This window comes from Panicum virgatum, chromosome 5N (assembly GCF_016808335.1).
Source record: "Panicum virgatum strain AP13 chromosome 5N, P.virgatum_v5, whole genome shotgun sequence".
In the NCBI taxonomy this organism is placed as follows: Eukaryota; Viridiplantae; Streptophyta; class Magnoliopsida; order Poales; family Poaceae; genus Panicum; species Panicum virgatum.
The window spans coordinates 65,867,839-65,891,974 of NC_053149.1; the positions used below are offsets into that span (position 1 = coordinate 65,867,839).

Here is a 24,136-nt window from a genome sequence, read left to right on the forward strand (position 1 = left end):
ATAAGACACTAGAAGCTCGATTTTCTATATTTTTCTAGAGGATGTTTTTTAATATATATATATATGCATATATGCATATATTTTATATAAAACAAGATATCTTTGGAGAACTTGCCATAACACTCCTATATCGAGATTAGCCGTAGCCCCAAAGGTTACAGCCGCCGAGGCGCCAAGGACATACCTCGACGTCTGCCGTGTCTGTTCCAACTTCCAAAGACGGCCGCGCCGCGGGTATCCCGACATCTGCGTCCGGGTCAACCTCTATCCCTTCTTCCTCACGACTTCACCTGCTTCTCCACTCCGCGCCCCCGCCCGCTCCACCGTTCGACGCTCGTCTTGCTCAGATCCGGCGCAGCGGCGCTCCCCCACCTCTGCACCAAGGTAAGGCAAAATCTCCAACTCTACTCCAGTACTCCCTCCCTATGTGCGTGCAGGGAGTGGGGAAGCGGGCCAATTAACCCAAGATTCTGCCGCCGCACCGGCACCCCCTCTGCGCAGTCATGGTCGATTGCATCGGCTGTTTGGCTCGGGCGCTCGGCTGTCGAGCAGACGGGCGATTACTCGTATACGCTGCAGCTGCTGCCCTTCTCGAATCTCGGTACTGATGCTTGCAGTTTGGTTTGCTTCTATGTTTGAAGGTGGCGACTGGGCGGGCGGCGGCGCGTGCGCAGTTCATGCACCGGTAGGTCTAACTTCCAAGATCCGCAACCGGGATGGTTCGCCGGTTAGGTGTGTTCTGGTACCTTTTTTGTGCTTCGCTTTCTCTTTGTATGTTGTGTGCAACTGCAATGGACAAGAGTGTGCCCATAAATACATAATCTAGTTAGTTCTGACATGTAACCATGTGAGTGTGCCAAATTAACTTCAATTTTGACTCAACAGCAAACTAGTTCCGAGTCAATTAAACTGCTGTTTAGCACTATGATTGATAGGCTGAAGTTACTCTGTTTCGCATTGCTGTTCCAAGCAGTATGTTGAAGCAGCTTTGTGGAACTGGTTGATACGTTGTTTGAATGTTTTCCCTGAATACTTAATTGTGAAAGCGAAAGAATGTTTGACAACAACAGATTGCTTATTTAGTTTGTGCTATCCTAAGTTTGTAGTTTAGGCACACTTGTTTTCAAGATCATCCCCCCCCCCCCCACCCCCCGGCTGTCATTATCAGTGTTAAATAACATGTGCATGTATTTTGAGATAAAGTTGTTTTCGTTGCAAGTTTATGTCTACTTCCTTTCTATCAATATTTTGGGGGCACTATTTTTGTGCAAGCTAACTTGTATTGTCACGATCATTTGGCAACCTAGCTAATCACTATATATCTTTCAGAAATCACCTCACTCTCATATTCCAAATTTTTTCCATGATTATTTTCTCCCAATATTTGTGGTGCTCCTATTATAGTTGTTTATTTATTTTGAATCACTTTGTATGGCAGTCCAACATTTTCATATGGATAAAAACCATAGTGGATTTGTTACAGCAGTTCTCTTATGAAGATTAGTAAGGGGAGAAAGAAGATGAGGAACAAACAGAGAAAATCATCTTCCCTCGGTTTTGATGCAGGACGTGGATATTCTTTATCTTGTATTGTATGGAGCTTGGTGGGTTTAGGACTTGTTGTCTGCTTCCTTTCCTTTAAACATCAAGCAGACAGTGGGCAGGCCCATATTTATTTGAGCGATCTACCTGCAACCAGAGAATTAGAGGACATTGAGGAGGATCATTTCCGCTTGCCACCTCCTCACAAGGTAAATCCTCGTGCAGTGAAAAGGCGGGGGCCTCGTAAGCAACGAAAGGTTATAGATGATTATCTGGAGGAGTCTTCAGCAGTACATGCATTGTTCTTCCCTGATCAAAGAACTGCTTTGGACCCAACAAAAGGGGGAAATGATACCATGTACTTTTATCCTGGTAGAGTGTGGCTAGACACCAATGGAAATGCCATTCAAGCCCATGGTGGCGGGGTTATGTATGATGATAAGACTGCCAAATTCTACTGGTATGGAGAAAACAAAGATGGACCAACATACCAAGCTCACCCCAAAGGGGCACAGCGGGTCAGTAGAAACTCTAACGTACCCACCTTTGGTTTATTTTTGTACTCTTTGCAATTTTGTTCAGGTACAAAGGGTCACTGGAGCTGTAATTTATGTTACTTTGTAGCTCGGTGCTAATCAATAGTTCTCGATCCAGTTGCAAATAGAAGTTGTTTCAGGCTAAGGAAGTAGATAAAATGTCTTAGTTGCCCTTCAATTTTTCTGTGGAAAAAAATGCTGAATCATGATCATAGAATAGGCAATATTTTAGAGTAGTTGAGAAGTCTAAAGTTAAAGAGACATAGCATTATAAGCTTAGTACAAAGACATACAGTGATGATTGGTTGTTTCCCATTTGCCAGGTCGACATCATTGGAGTAAGCTGCTACTCATCGAAGGACCTATGGTCATGGACTCATGAAGGAATTGTGCTTCCTGTAGAGCCTACTAATGTCACCCATGACCTTCATAAATCGAAGGTGCTTGAGAGACCTAAGGTGATATATAATGATCACACAGGGAAATATATCATGTGGATGCACATAGATGATGCCAACTACACCAAAGCTTCTGTTGGTGTGGCTGTCAGCAACTCTCCAACTGGACCTTTTACTTACCTTTACAGTTTTCGCCCGCATGGTTTTGAGAGTAGAGACATGACGGTCTTCAAAGATGATGATGGAGCAGCTTACCTCTTCTACTCTTCTCGTGACAATACTGAGCTCCACATTAGTCCATTGACGGAGGACTATCTTCACATCACAGCATCAATGAAGAGAATACTAATAAGGCGACATCGGGAAGCTCCAGCTGTTTTCAAGCACCAAGGAACCTACTACATGATCACCTCTGGTTGCTCAGGCTGGGCTCCCAACAGGGCACTGGCACATGCTGCAGACTCGATCATGGGCCCGTGGGAGACACTGGGAAACCCTTGCGTCGGAGGCAACAGGTTCTACCGGCTGACAACATTCTTATCTCAAAGCACATTTGTGCTTCCCCTCCCTGGTTTGCCTGGTACATTTATCTTCATGGCGGATAGATGGAGTCCATCAAACTTGAGAGACTCCCGTTATGTTTGGCTTCCTCTGTTCATTGGAGGGCTGGCAGATGAACCTTTAGACTACAGTTTTGGTTTCCCTTCGTGGTCAAGGGTGTCAATTTATTGGCATAAGAAATGGCGCCTCCCAGAGGCTTGGAGGGTGGGGTATACCTAACTACTGATCGCTGCTGCAGTGAATACATAGGATAGCTATACTTCGACAGCTAGATTGTTCAGAAACTTGCTTAAGGTTCCTAATCAGTTCTTCCTCGAGCTTTTGTACACTTAGGCCAACTAAACATACTTTAAAGATGTGTGTGTGTGTGGTGTGTCACTAACTTCAGCTGGAAAGAAAAAAAAAAGAGATGTATTCTTGATAACCATATGGGTATGGCCATCTTATTTCATGCTACTCTTGATACCAATGCCATGAGAGCAAGTTGCACGACTCCTTTTATTTGCCGTTAAACAAGTATCATTAGATGTTTCCCTTTGGTCCAGCGGGCATATGGTCTCAACTCTCGATCACATTTCTTCATCTGCAAGATCACATTTGTTTGAAAACTTAAATGAACTACTAGGATGCAGTGATTTTATAACCTCTCCAGAAAGTTCACATTACCAGCAGATGAAGTTCACAACCAAATCATCACAGAATGCCTCGCACGTCACAAGCCACAAACATTTAATCTTCCAAAGAAGACAATGCATACACAAGCCACAAGCATCTAATCTTCCAAAGAACACAGTGCATACCTTATGTTTACTCCACTACAAGGAAAGATTAGTAGAACGAGATAAAGGGTTACATGCTACAACAGTAGAAGCCTGAAATGGCTTATTCGAATGTTTCTGCAATTCGAAGTTTCTAACAACCTCACAAACTATTTTGTCAATCTTAACTGAACAAAATTTTCATCTGCTTGGTAATCACAAAATGCAAATATTACAAACAGCTGGATTGTCCCAGATCCAAACTTCACTAGGGATGCTTCCTCTTCTTGGTCTTTGACCTGCTAGAGGCATATTTTCGCAATCTATAAAGTATTCTTCTCTCACTAACCCGCAGCACCAGAGAATGATACAGCTTCCTTTCGCTCACAATGCAGCATGCTCGCAGCTTTTCCTCGTCGTCTTTCAAAGTGTTTGAGCCATAGAGACTCTCCCTCATGTCAGCAAGTGATAAAAGTGCAGAACAAATGCTCTCACTATGCAGTAATCTCTTCACGTCAGGCAGGTCCTCAAGCCCATTAAGTTCAGAACTTTGGGTGGAGTTTGTTACTTTGACAAACTTAGCCACGTTACGAATAGTATCATGTTCTTCATCGCCAACTAAACCATGAGCCACACTGATCAACTTGTCATAAACATCAGGTTTCAAAGTAATGATATAAAGGAGGATTAAAAGTTCAGGCTGGGGCTCTCCATCATATGAAATCTCAAAGTACTCAGCATCCTGGCTAGTACAACCAGAATAGCCCAGATTATGCCATAGTGATACCCTTGCTCTTGCATGCCGACCGGAGAATATGGATGTGCACCACTTAGTGACCATTGCTAAGTCAATGTTGACAATGTCATATTGATTGTCAAGTTCTGTGAAACCATATCTATGAAGCAAAGCAGCATTTCCCATTGTACCATATGTATTGTACACCTAAAATGGATGATGACAGAAAACAGACATTACTAGTCGGTAGAAAAATGTAGATTCAGAAGTATAGCTAGTAGTCCTTAGAATCTGTAAATCAATACCAAAGGTGGAAACTGAGTATTACCTCCTCGCCTTCACCAGCATCTCTTACAACAATCATTTCCAAATCTTCATCGCCAACTCTTGAGCCTTTAATGCAAAAGTATAAAATTAACGAGTGAAGCTGTCATCAATCAATAACAAATCTAGATGAGGTCTAATGACAAACATGCATATGTTCTTGAATATAACCTGAAGGACTGCTTGTAGGATTTTCTATAGTCGACCGGTCATCAGCAGAAGCATCACTTTGTTCATCATAATCTTCACCATCTGAGTCTGAGTCATCTGATGCAGACGTGAAGTGTACATGTTCACCATCAGTCTTGTGATTGAAACTGGGGAGAGGATGGACCAAAATTTCCATAAATAGCATAATCATATAGGATGAAGAACATTTTACATGTTAACACTCGACTTGAGCCACCATACATTAACAGTGTAAAGAAATAGTTGCCAACTTGCCAAAATACTTAGTACATGTTGAAATGATGTAGTGTTTCCAATATAACAAGGTAAATAAAATGAATTAATTACAGAATTACCACTAAACTTACAGGTCAGCCAATGGAACCATTCCAAATCCATGATAGCTATCTATCTGGAAGGACCTTGAAGAAACAAGAGTCTTTGCAGAGAAATATTTGTCCAAGCTAAAATCATCTGGGCGAATGTCCAGCCCTCCAGATGATATCAGGGGCTCAATGCATTCTTTCCAGTCCCCGCAAAGGAATTCCCTGTCCTGCTTCACTATCTGCCTAGAAATTTACTGTTATTAGAAATTCACTATCTGCTTCCCTATCTCTCCAGATGTTTATAGTCAATAAAGGAAATCAAATATCAACACGAAAGTAAATGCATTGCGTCTGGAGGTACTACAATTTTGGAGCTAACAATATTGGAAACAATTGACAAGCTTGTATATCAGAAAACAATCAATGGAAAAGATATGTTCCCTTTCAATGGAAACTTAGCTGGCAAGTGCAAAATAAATTCATTCACTCAAAAGTATGCTACTGCATTGCAGCATCGATTATATTCATACATGTATCAACGGTACATGAATATGTTTCACCTTGTCTAGCTCGGTGGCCGCGAGCAGGCGTTCTGCCTCGTCAGCGGGCCACACGAGCGGCACGGACTCACGGTCGGGGAGCAGTTGGAGATAGGCGTCCCACGGCGAGTCGGCGCCGCGCGCGCGCTCGTACATGACGGCGACGGCGAGCGCGAGGCACCCGCCGAGCTCGGCGGCCTCGATTGCCCCCGCGGCGCCGGTGGTGCGCGGGGTGAGGCACGCTCCGCGCGGGATGGTCGCGACCAGGTCGCCCTCGCGGAGCGGCGCGACGGCGCGCACGTGGACGCCGAGGGGATCGGTGGCGTCGAGGCGGAGCGCGTCGCTGCAGACGACGCCGTGCGCGCGCATCCACCGCTTGAAGGCGCGGAGGCGGCTGCGGTCGGCGAGCGGATGGCAAACGGCGTTAGATGGGGTAGGTCGAGGAGTACTAGGGAGGAGAAGGAGACGGAGAGAGAAGGATCTCACCGTGCTGCGGCGGCAGCGTCCATGGCGGCGGCGGCGGCGGCGGCGCGGGGGGGCCGTCCTGGGGTGTGGTTTGCCCGTTTTTGTCTCGGAGATGCGTGGAAGTGGCTCGGCCGGCGGCGCAAGTGCACACTGACGACGGAGATGGCGTGGGCTGCAGATGGGCTGTGCTCAGCCCATTAAATTTTGGTCCGCATCTTTGAACAGCCTCGCGCGCACATGGGCCGCGGAACGTGCGAGCCCCGAGCACTGCACTAAACTGACCCTCTCCTCCAAAAAAAAAAAAAAAGACTGCTCCTGCCTTCTGCTCTGGAGAGGGCAGGCAACCATGACTGCAATTCAAGTTCGCCGGGATCAATTGCCAGGCCATGTTAATGTGCACATGCATAAAATTAGTCAGGGTTCCGCACAGGTCAACGGTCGCATTTCGTCGTCTTGCAGACTTGCACTACTGGTTTGCTATTTTGTTTTCTTATAAAATATATAGAAAAAATGAACAGTACAGATACGGAGCTGCCAATGAAAAAACACGGCAAATAACGTAGCCTTAACCATCGTTTTTTTTTTTGGAAAAGCCTTAACCATCGTTTACGATACGAGATGAAGCTATGGCATTGGATTAGCCACCATCCACAGCAGTAAGCACTTCTTCCCTATTGGACTGAAAGGATCTGGTGCACTGACCTGACCCATTTAGGCCGGGCCATAGCCATTTGCTGATGAGCGCTCCTACCGAGGAACTAGCTAGTGAGGAACACTATTGCCGCTACTGTTGACATTGCCGCTGATAGCTGAGCTGCAAGGTTAGCCATGGTAGTACAGATCCTGTGGAGAAATAAGTAGCAGCGAGAATAAAGGGGGAGCGAATCGAATCGATCGCCAACCTAACCTTTTTCCCGGCCCGCTTTCGCGCAGCGGGCGCAGGGGAAATTTATACGCCCTGTGCAGGTAGCTGTGGATGCATTTACCCCCCGCGGAGGAGACAAGCGCTAGAGCGAAACAGGAAGCGCCTCCTCGATCGATCAGCTCTCGAGCTCGAGGTCGTAGGGTAACAGCTGCCTCAACTAGTGGTGGGCGCCTGACCTGAAAGACGGAGGACAAGGGGTTTTACTGCCTGAATTATGGGCTGCAGCTGTTGAATTCAGATAGCATTACACCAGGATTAATCAGCTGTGTGTTTGTGTTTTTTTTCACATTTCGTATCATCATACGCTGATGGAATCGAATCATGCATGAATGAGCTTTCTTGGGTTGTTCCTGATGAAAAGGTAAGGAGAGCTATAGCTGCTATCACTGCTGATTTGCTGATGCTCAGACAAGTAGAGCGTGGAAGTGAATCTCGCATTGAAGCGAGATCCGATTCCTCCGTCCTATCGCTGCGTTTGCATGCTTGCATGCTGCTGCGATCCACGATGCCGTCGCCGCGGGCGTACATCTGGACACCTAGAGAACCCTAGGCCACACGTAACCGTCTAGCGCCTAGGGCATCCACGCGTGATTACGGCCTATTACAGCTTTGCTGCCGTGCAGCTATCTTCTGACGCCAGCAAAGCTGAGTAGCAGTGGCGTCAGGGATCAGATCATCAGAATGGCATGGTTGGCCTAAACGCTCGAGTCCATGAAGATCTTACTCGCTCGATGCTTTGGCCGAGGCATCAGACTGCTCGCTGTTCTCGTTGGCCACAAGAACTTATCGGCTTGGTTTCTCAGCTCCAAAAATTTACCAAGAAAAGATTTAAAAGGGATTGTTGAAATGCTAGCCATCCATGCTTGGCATGTGCAGGGTTTTAAAATCCGACCGGACCGGCCTAACCGCCGCCCTCCGGTACCGGTTTACCAGACCGGTTAGGCCGGTAACCGGTGGAAACCGGTTGAATTCAAATTCAAATTCAAATAAATTCAAAAACTCCCATGCAACCGGTTCCGACCGGTTTACCGGCCGGTTTTACTGGTCGGTTTGACCGGTTTGAAATTCAAAAGCTCCCGTGCAATCGGTTTACCGGCCGGTTTGACCGGTTTACCGGCCGGTTTGATCGGTGGGCCTTCATGGGCCGGCCCATTTTTTCTTTTTCTTTTTTGATTTAACTTTAAATTCCCACAAACTATACTAAATGAATGAATTTTTGAGAAAATTTGACACCATTAGATTCATCACACCTTGAAGTATTTTTAGAATTTTTTTAGAAATTTTTCATTTTTTGAATTCAAATTTAGAATTTGAATTTTGGCCGGTTGGTTACCGGCCGAAACCGGAACCGGACCGGACCGGTTTGATTGGTAACCGGTCAAATCGGACAGGTTCCCAACTGTTAGGTTAACCTTGGGCATGTGCCGCGACAGACACGTCTTCCACTCTTCGTTATCAATTCCAGAAGCTCGCAGTTCAAACGGGACGCAGGATTTCGCGCTGAATATTCCCAGTGATGAATCTATTCCCCCGTGCTTACACAAACAACAGCTAGGCAGCTCCTACCCGCTGTTCTGCATCACTACTGCACTGCACCGACTGACCACACAACTCATCGATCACTGTGGTCTAGTTCTACTCACAAGTCTGTCTCCATCACCGTGTCACGTCCCATAAAATTTTCTCCCTCTAGTCCTCTACCCCGGCCGGTCGACCGCCCTCCTCTCTGCCTTTAAATTTCCACAGAAATGAGGTGAGGTCATCCAGCAGCTCCCAACTCTCATCACATTCATAGATAGATAATTGGATTTAGCAGGAGTAGTACAAGTACCCTCCATTGCCTCTAGATAAATGCAAGAGCCTCTTCCCGTCTATGCACCATTGCTGAGCTCAAGAAGTCTCCTTTGCGCTGGCTTGCTTCCTGAAGCTAGATCATGAGCAGTTCAGACGAGTGGATGTTCGAGATGGATTCTGAACCACCATCATCGCCAGAAGCCATCTCCATGCATCACCAAACTCCAAGTCACATCCTGGAGGTTTGATTTGTTTATCTTTTCTTAGATTCTCTTATGATCAATGTACCAGCTTCTTTTTTTTTTTGGGATATCTCTTTTAGCATTGCTGATGATTCAAATCTTTGCTGCATTTTTCTGTTTGCATGTTCATACATACCAGGATATGGTTGAGCCTAGCACACAGGAGGAGATGGAGATACATGAGAGGGCTATGAAGCACGTGAGGGAGATGGGGGAGGAAAGGAAGAGGAGCAGCTTGAAGAGGAGGCTGATGATGAGGCTCAGGAAGGACGGCTACGATGCATCCCTCTGCAGGTCGTCTTGGGTCGCCACTACTGAGCACCCCGGAGGTAATGTGACCATCAGAGTGCATGAGTTCTAGACTATGGTGAAATTGGTGATAGCACCCACAGTATATCCTTTTCTCCTCTTCCTTTTACCATTTACAGTATGTCCTTGTTTGCTGCTCTGTTAAGATTCTAAATCTGGGTAGGCTGCCGGCAGAAAATGCTGTCATGTAAAGCATGTTTCTTCTTTTGGTATGAAAATATTCCCCAAATTTTCCATTCTCTGCATGAAGTCCCATGCGATTCACCTGGCTGAATTATTACTTTTTTATTGCCCTTTCTTTGTGTTTTCGCTTTTCATTTTAGGAAACAGTAAAGCTTCCAAGCTCTAGTGATGGGTGTTCTAGTTTCTACTACACTACATGGCACTGCAAATGATCAATGCCACCATTACGCATTGGTCCTTTCATGGCAGCATGCAGGAGTGCCGCAATCGATTACTACTAGTTAATCGTCGTGATTATTCGCCAGGAAGTTCCCTGCGAAATGATCAATGCTTGCTGCAGGCGATTACGAGTACATCGACGTCGTGGTGGCGGGGGAGGACGACGGCGCGGCCACCTCCTCCAGGCTAGTCGTCGACATCGACTTCCGGTCCCAGTTCCAGCTCGCCCGGCCGGCGCCGTGGTACGCGCACCTCTGGGCCCGGCTGCCGGCGGTGTTCGTGGGCCCGCGCGCGAAGCTCCGGAAGGCGGTGTCCCTGCTGTGCGCGGCGGCGCAGCGGTCGCTGCGCGAGAGCGGCCTGCACGTCCCGCCGTGGCGGAGGTCCGGGTACATGCAGGCCAAGTGGCTCCCCCGCGACGTGACGCTGCCCGGTGGGGCCCCGGAGTTGGCGGTGGCCCAGTGGTCGGTCGCGATGGGGAAGGAGTCCGGCGACGGGCCCCGGAGGTCTGGCACGGGCGGCGGCCTCTCCATGGAGTTGTCCGGCTCCGGCGCTGAGGCGGACGGGTGCCAAGGCCAAGCTGGATCCATGTGGGCGTAGTGCTCCTCTCTTCTTCCAGCGTGAGAGGTCAGATCATGGTTTTAAATCGCCGGCTAAGGCATTTAGCGGCAAGACTGCCGTTACGACGTTTAGCGGGCTATAGCCGGCATTTAGCGAGCTATAGCCGGTTTTAGCGGGATAAATGTCATAGCAGTTGTTCTTTCTAAAGGCTATAGCCGTCTATAGCGGAAGCTATAGCCGGCTATTTAGAACATTGGGTCAGATAGGATCATAGGAGTAGACTAGAGTGGAAGGTAGATGAACTAGCAACTACTAGTGCTTGCGGCAACATTCACAACGAGTTGTTGCGTTTTTTGCGTTGTGGCACACGAGCTTTGTTGGGTTTCTGGGCTGCCGCACGAGAGATTAGCAATGCAATTTAATGTTTCCTGATAGCTTAATCTGATCACGACGTGTACATATGCAGCGGAAAGATCGCCTGAAGTTTGTCGATTTCTGATGCGAGAGTCGCAGAGATAAGAGGAGCCTCTTGAGATTGAGCCTCATGAATTGCCTACTCTCCACAAGTCCACGAGAAAGGACTCCTGAGCGGCGGCACAGTCGCCGTATCCGGCGATTCGTACGAGTCACAAGAGGTCAGGGCAGGCAATGACTCCCTGACGTGACCCGTTGAGCAGTGCGTGTGTGCAAGCTGCACTGCAGCTCTGACCTACTCCACCACACGGGAGGCTGCGTTGCAATGATAGCTTAGCGACGCTAACACGTTCTGTCATTAGGCTACCCGCACTGGGCCCTGTAAAACGTCCGCGATTTTACAGTATCGCTTTACCTTAAATTTCCCCGCAGCGGGGACGGTAAAACCGTCCGGTATCATCCCGTAGAGCCGCCATCCGGAATTCCCAGGGGACGAGCGAGCGTCGCTACGCCAGCGCCGGGCCCACCTTGCCTCCGTCCGCGCGCCATCCCAACCGCCCCGGCCCCGGCGCGGAGCGGGCGAACGGAGATGGCCGGCGAGCACCCGGCCGGAGGGAGGGGCTGAGCTCGAGTTCGAGGCGGCGGAGGTCGAGCTCGAGAGCCGCACGGCGGCGAGGAAGGAGGACGGCCTCGCCGTGCGCCGCGAGCTCCCTTGCCCCACCCTCACCTCCGCGCCGCCACCCGCGTGAGGTCTGGCGCCGCCTGCGCGAGGCCCCGCGCTGCCCGCCCCGCGCAGTCGCGAGACCCGCTGCTGGGGGCGGGGCCCCTGCTCCGTCGGCCTCCGCGCCACGCCATGGCCGAAGAACGCTGCGCACCGCCAGCCGAGCTCGAGCTCGCGCAGATCGAGGGGGAGGGAGGAGGGAGGAGGAGGGGGCGGTGGAGCTTGGCCGCCGGCGCGGTGAGGAGGCCGAGGAGGAGGGGCTCGCACGCAGGCCTGCGCCGTGTGCGCACGCCGCCGCTCGCTCGCGCCACGCGCGCCGTCTCGCGCGCCGCCGCCGCGCGCGTGGGCTGCGCCGAGCCGTCACCGCCACCGCGGACGCACTGCGCGCACTCGCCGCCGCCGCGCGGCCTCGCATCGAGCCTGCCACGCCGGCCGGGCTTGCGCGCCGCGGCTCGGCCCCTCCGCCGCCACGCCGCCGCCGGATCTTGGGAGGCCGGAGCTCGGGCCGCCAGAGCTCCCAGTCGGCCTCCATCGCTCCCCTACCTCGTGCCGGGCAGGGAGATGGCGTGGGCGGCGGCGCAGGGGGGCAGGGAGGGCGCCTTGCGCCTTGGCCGCCGGCGGAGATGAGGGAGGGAGGACGGGCGGCGGATCCGGTGCTGGACGCCGACAAGTTGTAACACCCCGGATCGTGAATCCGGATCTTCCGAGTGAGAGCCGGATCATCCGCATCTCCCCAGCCTTATCTACTCCCTGGGCTCTTCTCTCTCTCTCACTCTCTCATTTTCTTTCTCCTCCAGACCGAGCCGAGCGGAGCTCGCTCACGGCGGCACCCCGGCCATCGCCGGCCGCCGTACGTCGATTCCTTCCGTAAGGACCTCCACAACCTCGTCCCGCACCTCCTCCACACCTCCCCATGCCTCGCTCGAGCTCTTCCCCGCCGGAATCGGCCCTCCATCGCCGACCGCGATAGTAGTATCGCCCGAGCTCCGCCCCTTCGCGGCGATCCGCTCCTTCGGCCCTCCTCCGCTCAAATCGACCGCACAAAGGGATTCGTGGTGAGCTCCTCCATCTTTCCCAACCCCCGGCCAACCTTCTCCCCAACCAAATCGACAGGAATCGACACTCCTCCGGCCGGCCACCATTGGAGCCGCTCGAAGGTCGGAGTTGTTGTCGATCCGCTTCTTCCTGCTCTTTTCCTCGCCCCCGACCGCACAAATCGATTCCCCGGTGAGCCCTCAAACTTCCTCGCCCTTTTTCCCCGTAGTTCCCTCGCCGGAGCGCCGCCAAACGCCGCGCGCGCGCCGCCGCCTACCCTGGTTTGGATTATCCGGCCTAGGGTTGGATCATCCGGCACCTTTCAGTGGCAAAAAGTACTGTTTGGCCGGATCATCCGACCTATGGGCGGATCATCCGACCATAGGGACTTAACGGCAATCCGAAACCAAAACTTTCTGGTGGTGGTCAGATCATCCGATGTTGGGTCGGATCATCCGATCAGCACAGATCTTCAGTGCTTATAAAATACGTAGAAAATTGCAGAAAAATGGGAAAAATGCAAAATCGGTTTTGTTAACTTCGTAATTTTATGCTCTATAGGATAGAGCCATGGATGGTATGGTTTGACAACTTCTTCTATGCAATTTTGTTTATACTAAATGTCGGGTACCATGATGAGGGGCACCCTAACCAGGGGGACTAAATCGCCCACAAAACGCAAAAGCATGTGTTAGGCAAACGGGCCCATGAAGGCCAACAGCCTCCTTCCAATCCAAAGGAAAGGAAAAGACTCAAAGAAGCCCAATCCACGGCCCAAGGACACAGTACGGCCCATCCGAGCCCCCTCGGACTCGCAGGGCAGCCTCTGTCTCGCTCAAGGGTCCCCGCCAAGACCCTCGACAGCGCCCCGCACCTCCGTTTCGCTCGAGGGTAGCGAACCCACCCTCGGGGAAGCGACCAGCTCCGCCTCGCTCGAAGCTTCCCCTCGACGGATAGGACAAAACAGCTAATCGCTCGCCCGTCCACCGTATGGGGGCATTAAAAGCCAACCACTCTACTGCAGCACCCGAATCAGACGGCGTCAGGCTACCACTCCGCACAGTGGCTGTGACCAGGGTCTTATCCGCCAACTCCGGTCACTGCTCAGGCCATCCCCGGCGCTGTGGCGACACTGTGGGAACCTGCGACGTTGTGCGGGACGGACTCGGCGCTGCTCCCGCCACTGTGCTGCCAACTCCCCATCCTTCCCTCGTACCTTCCCCTATGCAGAACCCTCGAACGGCATGGGCACAACCCTCGAGCGCGGCCCGAACCTTGATCTGATCAAGACCTCCGCCTGCCGGACCCTCGGAACACCGCCACGTCAAGAGCAGAGGACGGTACCCTCCACAGCAACCACCACGCCGCCCGCTGGGGCTGTCAGGACACCAGCGTGATCTCCGCAAGGCCACGGACGCCGCCCAGGACAGCCGCACGCCCGGCGCCATGATCTCCAGTACCCCACAGTGTACTTCCTACAGAAGACGGTCACTGTGCGCCCCCGATTCGGGGAAGAACAATGACTTCTCCCCCCTCCCGTACATGTACACCGCCCCTCCTTGCGCCTATAAAAGGAGGAGGTGGGCTTCTTCCCAAACGATCTGATCCAAACACTAAAGGCAACTCACAGCACACACACGCGCATGCTCTCCTGAGCCCCGATATTGGCGCTTGTCTCAATCATCTAGCAGAGACTTGGGAGCTTCCCTCCCTCTCTCGCCTCGCTTGTACCCCCTACTACAGTCACCCTCGGTGCAAGATAGTACAGTGCACTCGCACATCCTTGCTGGACGTACGGCCCCGTGGCCGGAACCAGGATAAACCCGTGCGTTCCTGTGTTACCTCTTGCATCAACCATCCAGGGTGAGGGATCACGCAGCATTTTACTAGTTGGTGTCGGACCGCCGGGTCAGGACACCGACAGTTGGCGCGCCAGGTAGGGGGTGCGCTGCGTGACTTTTTGTCTTCGTTCTCTCTTTTTACCTGGATGGCAGACGAGCCACGCCCTCTCCCGGCGAGCACGGTGCTTCGGTTCGGGAACCTCGACTTCGTCGCGACTGGTAACGGTTACGACATGGAGTTTCTCCCGGCCATGGCCAACCCCGACACTCCAACTCTGCCGACCCGGCGCAACAGGCGCTCGGGCCAGCGCGCGCGTCAAGCGCGCATGGAGCGGCGCAGGGCGACACACCTCAGCTCCCCCATGTGGGTCGAGTCTAGCGCCTCTCCCCGCGGCCCAGCCTTCGCACCCCGGCCCGACTCCCGCACCGGCCCAGTCTTCTCGCGCGTCGCCTGGCCCAGCTAACCCCGTGCGCTCGCGCGAAGCCCGCGCCCCGCTGACCAGTGGGACCCACTGGTCATTCCCTCCTCCCCTTTCCTTCCGGTTCCGCGCAACTGTCGCCCGGTATCACCGGCGAGTTCGCCGGGATCCTTATCCCGCTGCGCCCCACCGCAGCCTCCGCCTTGGTCCCTTTAAACCAAACCGAGATGCCCCTGCACCCTATCCACCTCCGCCGCCACTCCAGAACCCTAGCAAGCCGCGCGCCTAGCTCCGCCGTGCCGCCGCTCTTCTGCGCCGCCAAGCTCACGCCACCCCGCTGCGCCTCCACCCCGGCAGAGCCTCGCAAGAGCACCGCCATGCACCCGGGAGCCCCCCAAGTCCTTTGACCCGGAGCCCCAGCCCCACCTCATCGGAATCGCGCCCGAATCGCTCGACGGTGAGTTGCGCCGCCCGCTCATTTTCTCACTGCCGTCGACTCTAGTGCCTATTTGACCTCTGGACCACCTTCACAGAACCCGTGCGGACCGGATCACGAGTTCCAGGAGCCGGAGCACGCCCTGCAGCGCCACCTCCCCAAGCTCCGCACCATCCTTGCCGCCGGACGCCGCCGTCGCGCCCTCTACGCGGACCCCCGCTTGATTCAAACTCTCGGTGAGAACCTACACGTCATCCCGTTCCGTTTGGCACTAGAACTGGTAGGCCGCAGCCCCTGGGGCCTCTAGAACTTTGCTCACCGGCGACTTTTTCGTCACGCCGAGCCGCCTCCGCCGTCAAACCCGCCGCTCCGGCCCTCCCCGAGCCCAGCAGAAGCCTTGGGTGGATCACGCATGTCGCGGTGATCATTCCAGGACAAAACCCTAGACAAAGCAACCCCTGAAACCCCGGAAACACCGAACTCCGGCGAGCTCAGTGCTGCGCCGCCACGAGATTCGTCGCCAGCGGCCGCCCACCGCCGCCTCACACGCCCCTTTTCACCCCAGCCGCCCGATCTATACCTGACGCTCCAGATTAGATCTAGGTTCCTTTAAATCTAAGTCATCGGATCTTGAACCAACGGCTCAGATCCAATCTAACCAGTTCGCCTTGCACGTTTTGCTAAAGAGCCCCTCGGCTTTCTTGAAATTAACCCGCGATCCATCTGTATACAAAACAGCGTACAAAACTAGGCTAGAACTATTCTACGCGTTACAACGATCGCGGGGACATAAAGAACGCCTAAAACGGAGCTAAAACGCAAAATCTAGGCCTAAAAGAAATTCTAGGGGCTTATTTGTAAGAAAACTGGAGTTCCAGGGGGTTTCTGGGCTAAACTGAGGACTAAAACGTAATTAACGGCTAGATGTAGGGGCTAACGTGCAAAACCAAAGGCTCTGGACTGCGGGCGCTAAATCTAGGAAGGTCAGGAAGTTTTGGGTAAAAACCGGGACCTAACTGTAATTAGTTTTGTATACAGATGGATCGCGGGTTAATTTCAAGAAAGCCGAGGGGCTCTTTAGCAAAACGTGCAAGGCGAACCGGTAAGATTGGATCTGAGCCGTTGGTTCAAGATCCGATGACTTAGATTTAAAGGGACCTAGATCTAATCTGGAGCGTCGGGTATAGATCGGGCGGCTGGGGTGAAAAGGGGCGTGTGAGACGGCGGTAGGCGGCCGCCGGCGACGAATCTCGTGGCGGCGCAGCACTGAGCTCGCCGGAGTTCGGTGTTTCCGGGGTTTCAGGGGTCACTTTGTCTAGGGTTTTGTCCTGGAATGATCACCGCGACATGCGTGATCCACCCAAGGCTTCTGCTGGGCTCGGGGAGGGCCGGAGCGGCAGGTTCGACGGCGGAGGCGGCTCGGCGTGACGGAAAAGTCGCCGGTGAGCAGAGTTCTAGAGGCCCCAGGGGCTGTGGCCTACCAGTTCTAGCGCCAAACGGAATGGGATGACGTGTAGGTTCTCATTGAGAGTTTGAATCGAGCGGGGGTCCGCGTAGAGGGCGCGACGGCGGCGTCCGGCGGCAAGGATGGTGCGGAGCTTGGGGAGGTGGCGCTGCAAGGCGTGCTCCGGCTCCTGGAACTCGTGATCTGGTCCGCACGGGTTCTGTGAAGGTGGTCCAGAGGTCAAATAGGCACTAGAGTCGACGGCGGTGAGAAAATGAGCGGGCGGCGCAACGCACCGTCGAACGATTCGGGCGCGATTCCGGCGAGGTGGGGCCGGGGCTCCGGGTCAAAGGACTTGGGGAGCTCCCGGGTGCACGGCGGTGCTCTTACGAGGCTCTGCCGGGGTGGCGCAGGGTGGCGTGAGCTTGGCGGCGCAGAGGAGCGGCGGCACGGCGGAGCTAGGCGCGCGGCTTGCTAGGGTTCTGGAGTGGCGGCGGAGGTGGATAGGGTGCAGGGGCGTCTCGGTTTGGTTTAAAGGGACCAAGGCGGAGGTTGCGGTGGGGCGCAGCGGGATAAGGATCCCGACGAACTCGCCGGTGATACCGGGCGACAGTTGCGCGGAACCGGAAGGAAAGGGTTGGAAGGGGATGACCAGTGGGTCCCACTGGTCAGCGGGGCGCGGGCGACGCGCGAGCGCACGGGGTTAGCTGGGCCAGGCGACGCGCGAGAAGTCTGGGCCGGTGCGGGAGTCGGGCCGGGGTGCGAAGGCTGGGCCGCGGGGAGAGGGGTAACTGGGCCGGGGTTGCTGGGCTGGGTTCCTTCCTATTTTCTTCCTCCTTTATATTTCTATTTTCCTATTCCTTATTCAAACTAACTCAAACTAAAACCAAATGAATTCAAATTTGAATTTGAATTCACTCTAGCACTCAAACAAATAAAACAATGCTCCAGCATGAATGCAACACCAAAAAATTAAACCTATGACAAAATTTTTAATTACTTGAGGATCAAAAATTGGATCAAATGCCATTCTAAACACAATAAGCCTTAGAAATTTAAATAAAGCCAATTAAATTTATTATTAAAATGCTGAAATTTAAATTAGGGTGTTACATTGCCACGGCGTCCGGGATGGCGGAGCAGTGACCGGAGGTGATGGATGGGACTCCTGTTATAGCTACTGTGGGAATGGCGGCCTGACGCCACCTGTTCTGAGCGCTGTGGAAGAGTGATGGGCATTCAATGCCTCCGTACGGCGAGCGATTGGGCGGCGGGGCCATTCGTCCCTTGTGCCGAGGGGTGGCCTCGAGCAAGGCGGAGATGAGTGACCCGCTCGAGGGTAGGTCTGCTACCCTCGAGCGAGGCGGAAATGTGTGACCCGCTCGAGGGTAGGTCCACTACCCTCGAGCGAGGCGGAGATGCGTTGCGCGATCGAGGGTCCCGAGGGGAGCCCTCAAGCGAGGCGGAGATGAGTGACCCGCTCGAGGGTAGATTCGCTACCCTCGAGCGAGGCGGAGATTGTCCGGCGGGCCTGAGAGGGGTGCGAATGGTCCACATGCTGGGCTTCTTTGAGTCCTTTCCTTTCTTCCAGATTGGAAGGAGGCCGTGGGCCTTTGTGGGCCCAGTCGCTTAACATGTGTTTGCGTTTTTTAGAGTGATCTTAGTACCCCAATTAGGGTGTCCCTAATCGTGGTACCCGACAAAAGTTGAATGAATTCTTGGCTTTGAATCAAGGGACCCGCACTATTCTTCAGTATGCACAGGCCTTCAATCACCTGTGCCAGTACGCGGGCCATCATGCGGATACTGACGCCAAGAAGCGCGACCGTTTTCGTCGTGGCCTCAACACCAAGCTCAAGGAACGCCTGAACCTTGTTCAGGCAGATACCTATAATGAGCTGGTCAACATGGCCATTACTCAAGAAGATTGCATCGCCACGCACCGCGCCGAGAAGAAGCGAAAGGCACCAACGGGACCCTCGAGTGCTCAGCCACCGAGGTATCGTCTGGTGCAGAATACTCCACCAAGAGCTCCACAGAGAAATGCCCCAACGGGCAAGTTTGTTTTTAGACCACCTCAGTAATAGGGAGGATTCAGATCTCCAGTCTTTCAGCAGCAGTAGCAGTTTGGTCCAAGGCCAAATGCCCCACAGTTCAATCGCGGGAACGGCGACAATCGATGTTTCAATTGTGGCAGTACTTCCCATTTCGCCAAGAATTGCCCGCAAGCCAAGAAATCTTATCCAAGGCAGAACTCCAACCAGAACAACCAGGGCAAGGGCAAGAAACAAATGGTGCAAGTCCGACAGGGGCGAGTTAATTTTACTACTCTTACAGAGCTTCCCGAAGAAGCACCAGTCATATCGGGTACTTTCTCTATCCACAATAAACCCGCAGTCATATTATTTGATTCTGGTGCAACTCATAGTTTTATAAATGCCAAATTTGGAGCAAGGGTAGGATTGGATTTTTGTCATACCAAGAGATCTTACATGATAGCAATCCCTGGTGGGAAGATTGCTTCCAATCAAATCATTAGACATGTGCCAATTAAGTTGGGTAGCAAATTGATAAAGACAGATTTGATCTTGTTGAACTTAGAAGGCATGGATGTTATTTTGGGCATGGATTGGATGACTAGACATAAAGTACTGTTAGATATCTCTTCCCGAGCTATTGAGATAGATTCACCTTATCAAGGAGCTACCATACTCTATCTGCCACAACGAGAGTGCTTCAACTCTTGTGCCTATGCCATAAAAGAAATTAAAATTGAAGATATTCCTATTGTGTGTGAGTATGCGGATGTATTTCCAGATGACTTGCCTGGAATGCCCCCTGATAGAGATATCGAATTCGTTATCGAGCTTCAACCCGGTACCACCTCTATTTCTAAGAGGTCGTACCGTATGCCTCCAAATAAATTAGCAGAATTGAAAATCCAACTTCAAGACCTTCTTGACAAGGGTTTTATTCACCCAAGTGCTTCACCATGGGGATGTCCAGCCCTGTTTGTGAAGAAAAATGACAACAGTTTGAGGCTATGTGTTGACTATCGATCACTCAATGCGGTCACTATTAAAAACAAGTATCCTCTTCCCCTCAATGATATCCTGTTTGATCAGTTAGCTGGAGCCAAGGTTTTCTCTAAGATCGATCTTCGTTCTGGCTACCATCAAATAAAGATCAAGCCCTGTGATATTCCAAAAATAGCTTTCTCAAACAGATATGGACTTTATGAGTATCTGGTTATGTCTTTTGGTCTTAACAATGCCCCGGCATACTTTATGTACCTGATGAATTCAGTCTTCATGCCGGAGCTTGATAAATTCATCGTGGTGTTCATCGACGACATTTTGATCTACTCCAAGAATGAAGAAGATCATGCTCAGCATTTACGCATCGTTCTTCAGCGATTACGAGATCATCACCTTTATGCCAAATTCTCCAAGTGTGAATTTTGGCTGGATAGTGTGAAATTTTTAGGCCATACTATCTCCAGTGAAGGTATATCTGTTGATCTAGCTAAAGTGCAAGAAGTGATGGATTGGAAACCTCCTACTTCAGTCCATCAGATTCACAGTTTTCTCGGTTTAGCTGGATACTATCGTCGATTCATTCCTGATTTCTCTAGAATAGCCAAGTCTATGACAGAGTTATTAAAAAAAGGAGTGAAATTTGTTTGGGATGATAAATATGAAGAAGCCTTTCAAACTCTTAAAGCGCGACTAACTACTACTCTAGTGCTGGCTACACCGGACAGTACCAAACCTTTTGATGTCTATTGTGATGCTTCTGGTATGAGACTTGGTTGTGTACTTATGCAAGACAACCGTGTGACACCTCAGGTGTCAGTACACTTAAATACATATCACTGTACCTTATTTAACCATAAAAGAAAAATGGGGGAATTTAATTCAAAAAGAATGGGTCAAATAAAAGTCAAAGTATACAAAAGAAATTAAAGGAGAAAGAAAAAGGAGTGAAAAACTACTCAAATTTCAATTCAAAAATGTGCACAAAATTTTTGTTGGCTCATCGGAGGTACTTCAAATGACATGTGCTCAATTGAATTTCAGTCAAAAATCAGTCAAAAACAGAATAAAACCAAAGCCCTTTTGTGCAAGATTGCAAATTTACGAATAGTTCAAAATGTGAGTTTCAAATGAAAATTTGCATAACACGAAAGTTGTAGATCTTGAAAAGTTATGCAAAATTGGTATTCAACACTTTTTCATTTGAGCCCTCAAAATAGGAGATATTTTTAGTTTACCGATAGGTCCCTGGATTTTCAGAAATCACAGATAGGTCCTCACCTTCATCTCTCTCTCCTCCCGGTGCGCCCGCCCCAGGCGCGCCCGCGGCCAAATGGACCCGGGGAAACCCCTCAGCGCCACCTGGCCCGCCCCTTGGCACCTCCTCACGCGCACACGCGTCCCAGGCGCGCTCCCGAGCCGCCACGCCACCCTCGCCATGCGCAGCGCCGCTGGCCGCTCCGCCCGCTCGCCGTCGTGCGCCCCGGACCCAAACCTGCCTCCCCCAGATGCTACTTCCCTCGTCCAGGAGCTCCTTGGCCTATAACTACCCCAGAACTCCACCATCGCGCGGTTTCTCCTCCTTCTTCCTCCTCCCGCCGCTCCACCATGGCCGGCGAGATCTAGCTCGCGCGGACCAGCCACCTCGGCCCTGCATTGCTCCATCCGACCACTCAACGAGCTTCTCCACCCTCCAGTTGAGCTCCACGCGCGCGGAATAGAACCCATTTCTTTTCCCGACGCCGTTCCCCTTTTGCGCCGCTGCCGGCGAGCTCGAGCTCACCGCTTACCGGCCAGTTCCGTGGGAGACCGAGCACGACAGCTACCCCAGGCGCATCCCCAAGCTCTCGCGGTGCTCGTGCGCGCCCTGTTCCCCTACCCCGAGCTCTCCTTCACCTACAACGCTGGCGACCCGAACATCCGCTCCGCCATTGACGCCGACGAGCTCGATTCCGTGCACCGAAGCCTCGAACGCCGACCAGGGTAGGTGTTCCTCGATCTCTACTCTCCCACGCGCCTCCCCCGTGGCAGCCCCAGTAAGCCCTGCCTAGCAGAACACCACCGGCAAGATGCCACGGCGGAGAAGGCCGGCGAAGGACCCGGTTGTAATTTCTTTTTTTTCGTTCAAGGGTGTGTTTGTAAGAATTCCAGTGTATACCAGTGAACTTCTAAAATACAGAATAAATCACAAAAAAATCGTAAAATTGTAAACTCAACTGATCTGGAATCCTTGTAACAAGATCTACAAATTTTGTAACAGTCGCATCTGCAGAAACTCAACCAAATTTAATCTGGGAAAAAGAATAAGAAAATCACCCTATGCATGTTCAGGAAGTTCTACTCAACAACTGACCTTGATTTTTGAATATGTTATCACTACTGGAATTTTAAGCTCACAGTAAAAAGATGGCACACAACCAAAACATTTATCATGTTGGAACAATCAAGATTCTCTAATCTGTTGTTGGCTTACTCGATTTAATACTGGAAATCATATGCCTGATCTTGCTCTGAAATTTTTACTGCGTACATGTTTAACTGAAACCTTGTTAATACAAAAATTTCAGGTTTATTAGAGTTCATTTTCTATATACCATGTTTTAATATTGTTTAATCAACTTAATTCTTCATATATAGTTTGTATGCTCATAAAAATATATATTTCTTTATGAAGTCTGTTTTTGGCTGCAGTTACTGAGTTTTGCTTTGGTGAATAATCATGCTTAGCATCTTATGGTTAGTTTTACCATTTTTGTTCTGAGTAAAATACACCATATCTGATCTTGATCTTTTGACATGTTCTTGTGTAGAGTATGATCTGTCTGTAATAAAAAGTTCACATGCTTTACTGGTCATTTGAACTGTGAGAAATTTATGCTAACTCATGTTAAATTAATTGCATAACTAATTTATCTGGTGGATATAAAGCTTGATAATTTTTATGGAGTATGTTTAGCTTATGAATAGTCACTGGTAAAAATTCGAGAACCATATTCCTAGTATAACTCTCTGTAGAATTAATCTTGGTTAATGGCTTGCTGTTTTTGGTTCTTTTTGTCACCTCTACTGTATAAGGGAATAAAATCTGGAAAAATTTCAGTACTGAGTAGATGCTTTGCAGATGCTCTCATAAAATTTGTAGCACCAGAACCCATGTTAAACAATCTGTACAAAAAGGTGAAGTAACTAGAGTAATCTACTTACATGAATAGTTGTGGTTTTGCTCTATGGTTAGAATCTGAAATTTATACCATACATGCTTAAGTTTGGATCTGTGTTACTTAGTTGTTCATCACTAGCTCATTAGTCTCGCGAACGGGGACTACGAATTGGTGCCCGCGGACTCTCGTGTGGATCAGGAGGTCTCTTTGAACTATGCTAACTTGTCTCAAGACCTGGGCCAAGCCCTAGAGGCTTTTCTGCCTGACAGTGCCCAAGAAGGCAAGCCCCGGAGCATAATCCCACTATTTTCTGAATTATTATTCATTTATCTACTTATAATGTGTTGTAATAGTTTCCTGCTGCAATTAAGTTTTCTAGGCGTTGATCAAAAACTTTAGATGCATGATCCCTAGGTACCTATGTTGTTATCCGGATCTTTTTCTCGACTAGTTGCCCCGCTAACTAGGTACGGTAAAAGTCGAGAGGTTCCCTGCCTCTCGCGAGCAAATAGGTTTTGTACTGACTTTAATTCCTGCTGAAATATAAGGACAACGGGCGGGGTTGTGTAGTTGTGATACCCCGCTGGTGTAGTCAAAAATGGCAAAGGTCGCGGTGTGTGGCTCATTTAGTTAAGCGTTTGAAAGTACTAGCCACATGCCGAGAAATATGGTAATCGGTAAGCTGAAGTACCTGATTGGACCGGCGAGTGGAACGATCTCGCACCCTCCTGGTAGAAGTAGGGTTTATATTTTTGTCGCGATGTACGGGTGCAGAGACGTCGGGCTCTGTAGTCGGGGAGGGTGTTCCGGATCCATGGACTGGAAAGAAAGGGGAAATGTTGTATGGGTAACTGGGTTCCCATACGTGTGGTCTAGGTTCCCCTGGCCAGGTTGAAATTCAATTCGGAATCGTCCGCCTCTCACGGAATGAGATTGCTTAATGGTTTCGATCACACAGAGTAACAAGTGGAACATGATGATGATAATACTGCTGGTTGATTAAATGGTTGCTCTACTATATTTGTGTAGAGTTAGCTGCAAATTTAG

The 24,136-nt window shown here is 50.9% G+C and overlaps 3 protein-coding genes across 6 annotated transcripts; 2 read left to right on the forward strand and 1 right to left on the reverse strand.

Annotated features, from left to right (window-relative positions):
- Window positions 1–149: 149 nt before the first annotated feature.
- Window positions 150–3,532, forward strand: LOC120676657. 4 transcript variants are annotated; one of them, XM_039957977.1, is made up of 4 exons: window positions 150–384; window positions 642–732; window positions 1,484–2,060; window positions 2,402–3,532. In XM_039957977.1, the coding sequence occupies exons 3-4, from the start codon at window positions 1,494–1,496 to the stop codon at window positions 3,254–3,256; spliced, it is 1,422 nt and encodes a 473-aa protein (XP_039813911.1). In that variant the 5' UTR covers window positions 150–384; window positions 642–732; window positions 1,484–1,493; the 3' UTR covers window positions 3,257–3,532. The 4 variants fall into 4 exon arrangements, with proteins under 4 accessions (XP_039813911.1, XP_039813913.1, XP_039813910.1 ...); XM_039957979.1 differs by having other exon boundaries at window positions 215–384; window positions 1,439–2,060; XM_039957976.1 differs by having other exon boundaries at window positions 220–384; window positions 1,567–2,060.
- Window positions 3,533–3,791: 259 nt separating this feature from the next.
- LOC120676656 (ribosomal lysine N-methyltransferase 3-like) lies at window positions 3,792–6,511 on the reverse strand. The gene is made up of 6 exons (XM_039957974.1): window positions 6,375–6,511; window positions 5,910–6,282; window positions 5,392–5,588; window positions 5,027–5,172; window positions 4,860–4,924; window positions 3,792–4,738 (listed from the first exon to the last, which is right to left on the reverse strand). The coding sequence occupies exons 1-6, from the start codon at window positions 6,395–6,397 to the stop codon at window positions 4,064–4,066; spliced, it is 1,479 nt and encodes a 492-aa protein (XP_039813908.1). The 5' UTR covers window positions 6,398–6,511; the 3' UTR covers window positions 3,792–4,063.
- Window positions 6,512–9,003: 2,492 nt separating this feature from the next.
- On the forward strand, window positions 9,004–11,017 carry LOC120675760. Its single transcript, XM_039956971.1, has 3 exons — window positions 9,004–9,314; window positions 9,454–9,643; window positions 10,147–11,017. The coding sequence occupies exons 1-3, from the start codon at window positions 9,213–9,215 to the stop codon at window positions 10,620–10,622; spliced, it is 768 nt and encodes a 255-aa protein (XP_039812905.1). The 5' UTR covers window positions 9,004–9,212; the 3' UTR covers window positions 10,623–11,017.
- Window positions 11,018–24,136: the final 13,119 nt, after the last annotated feature.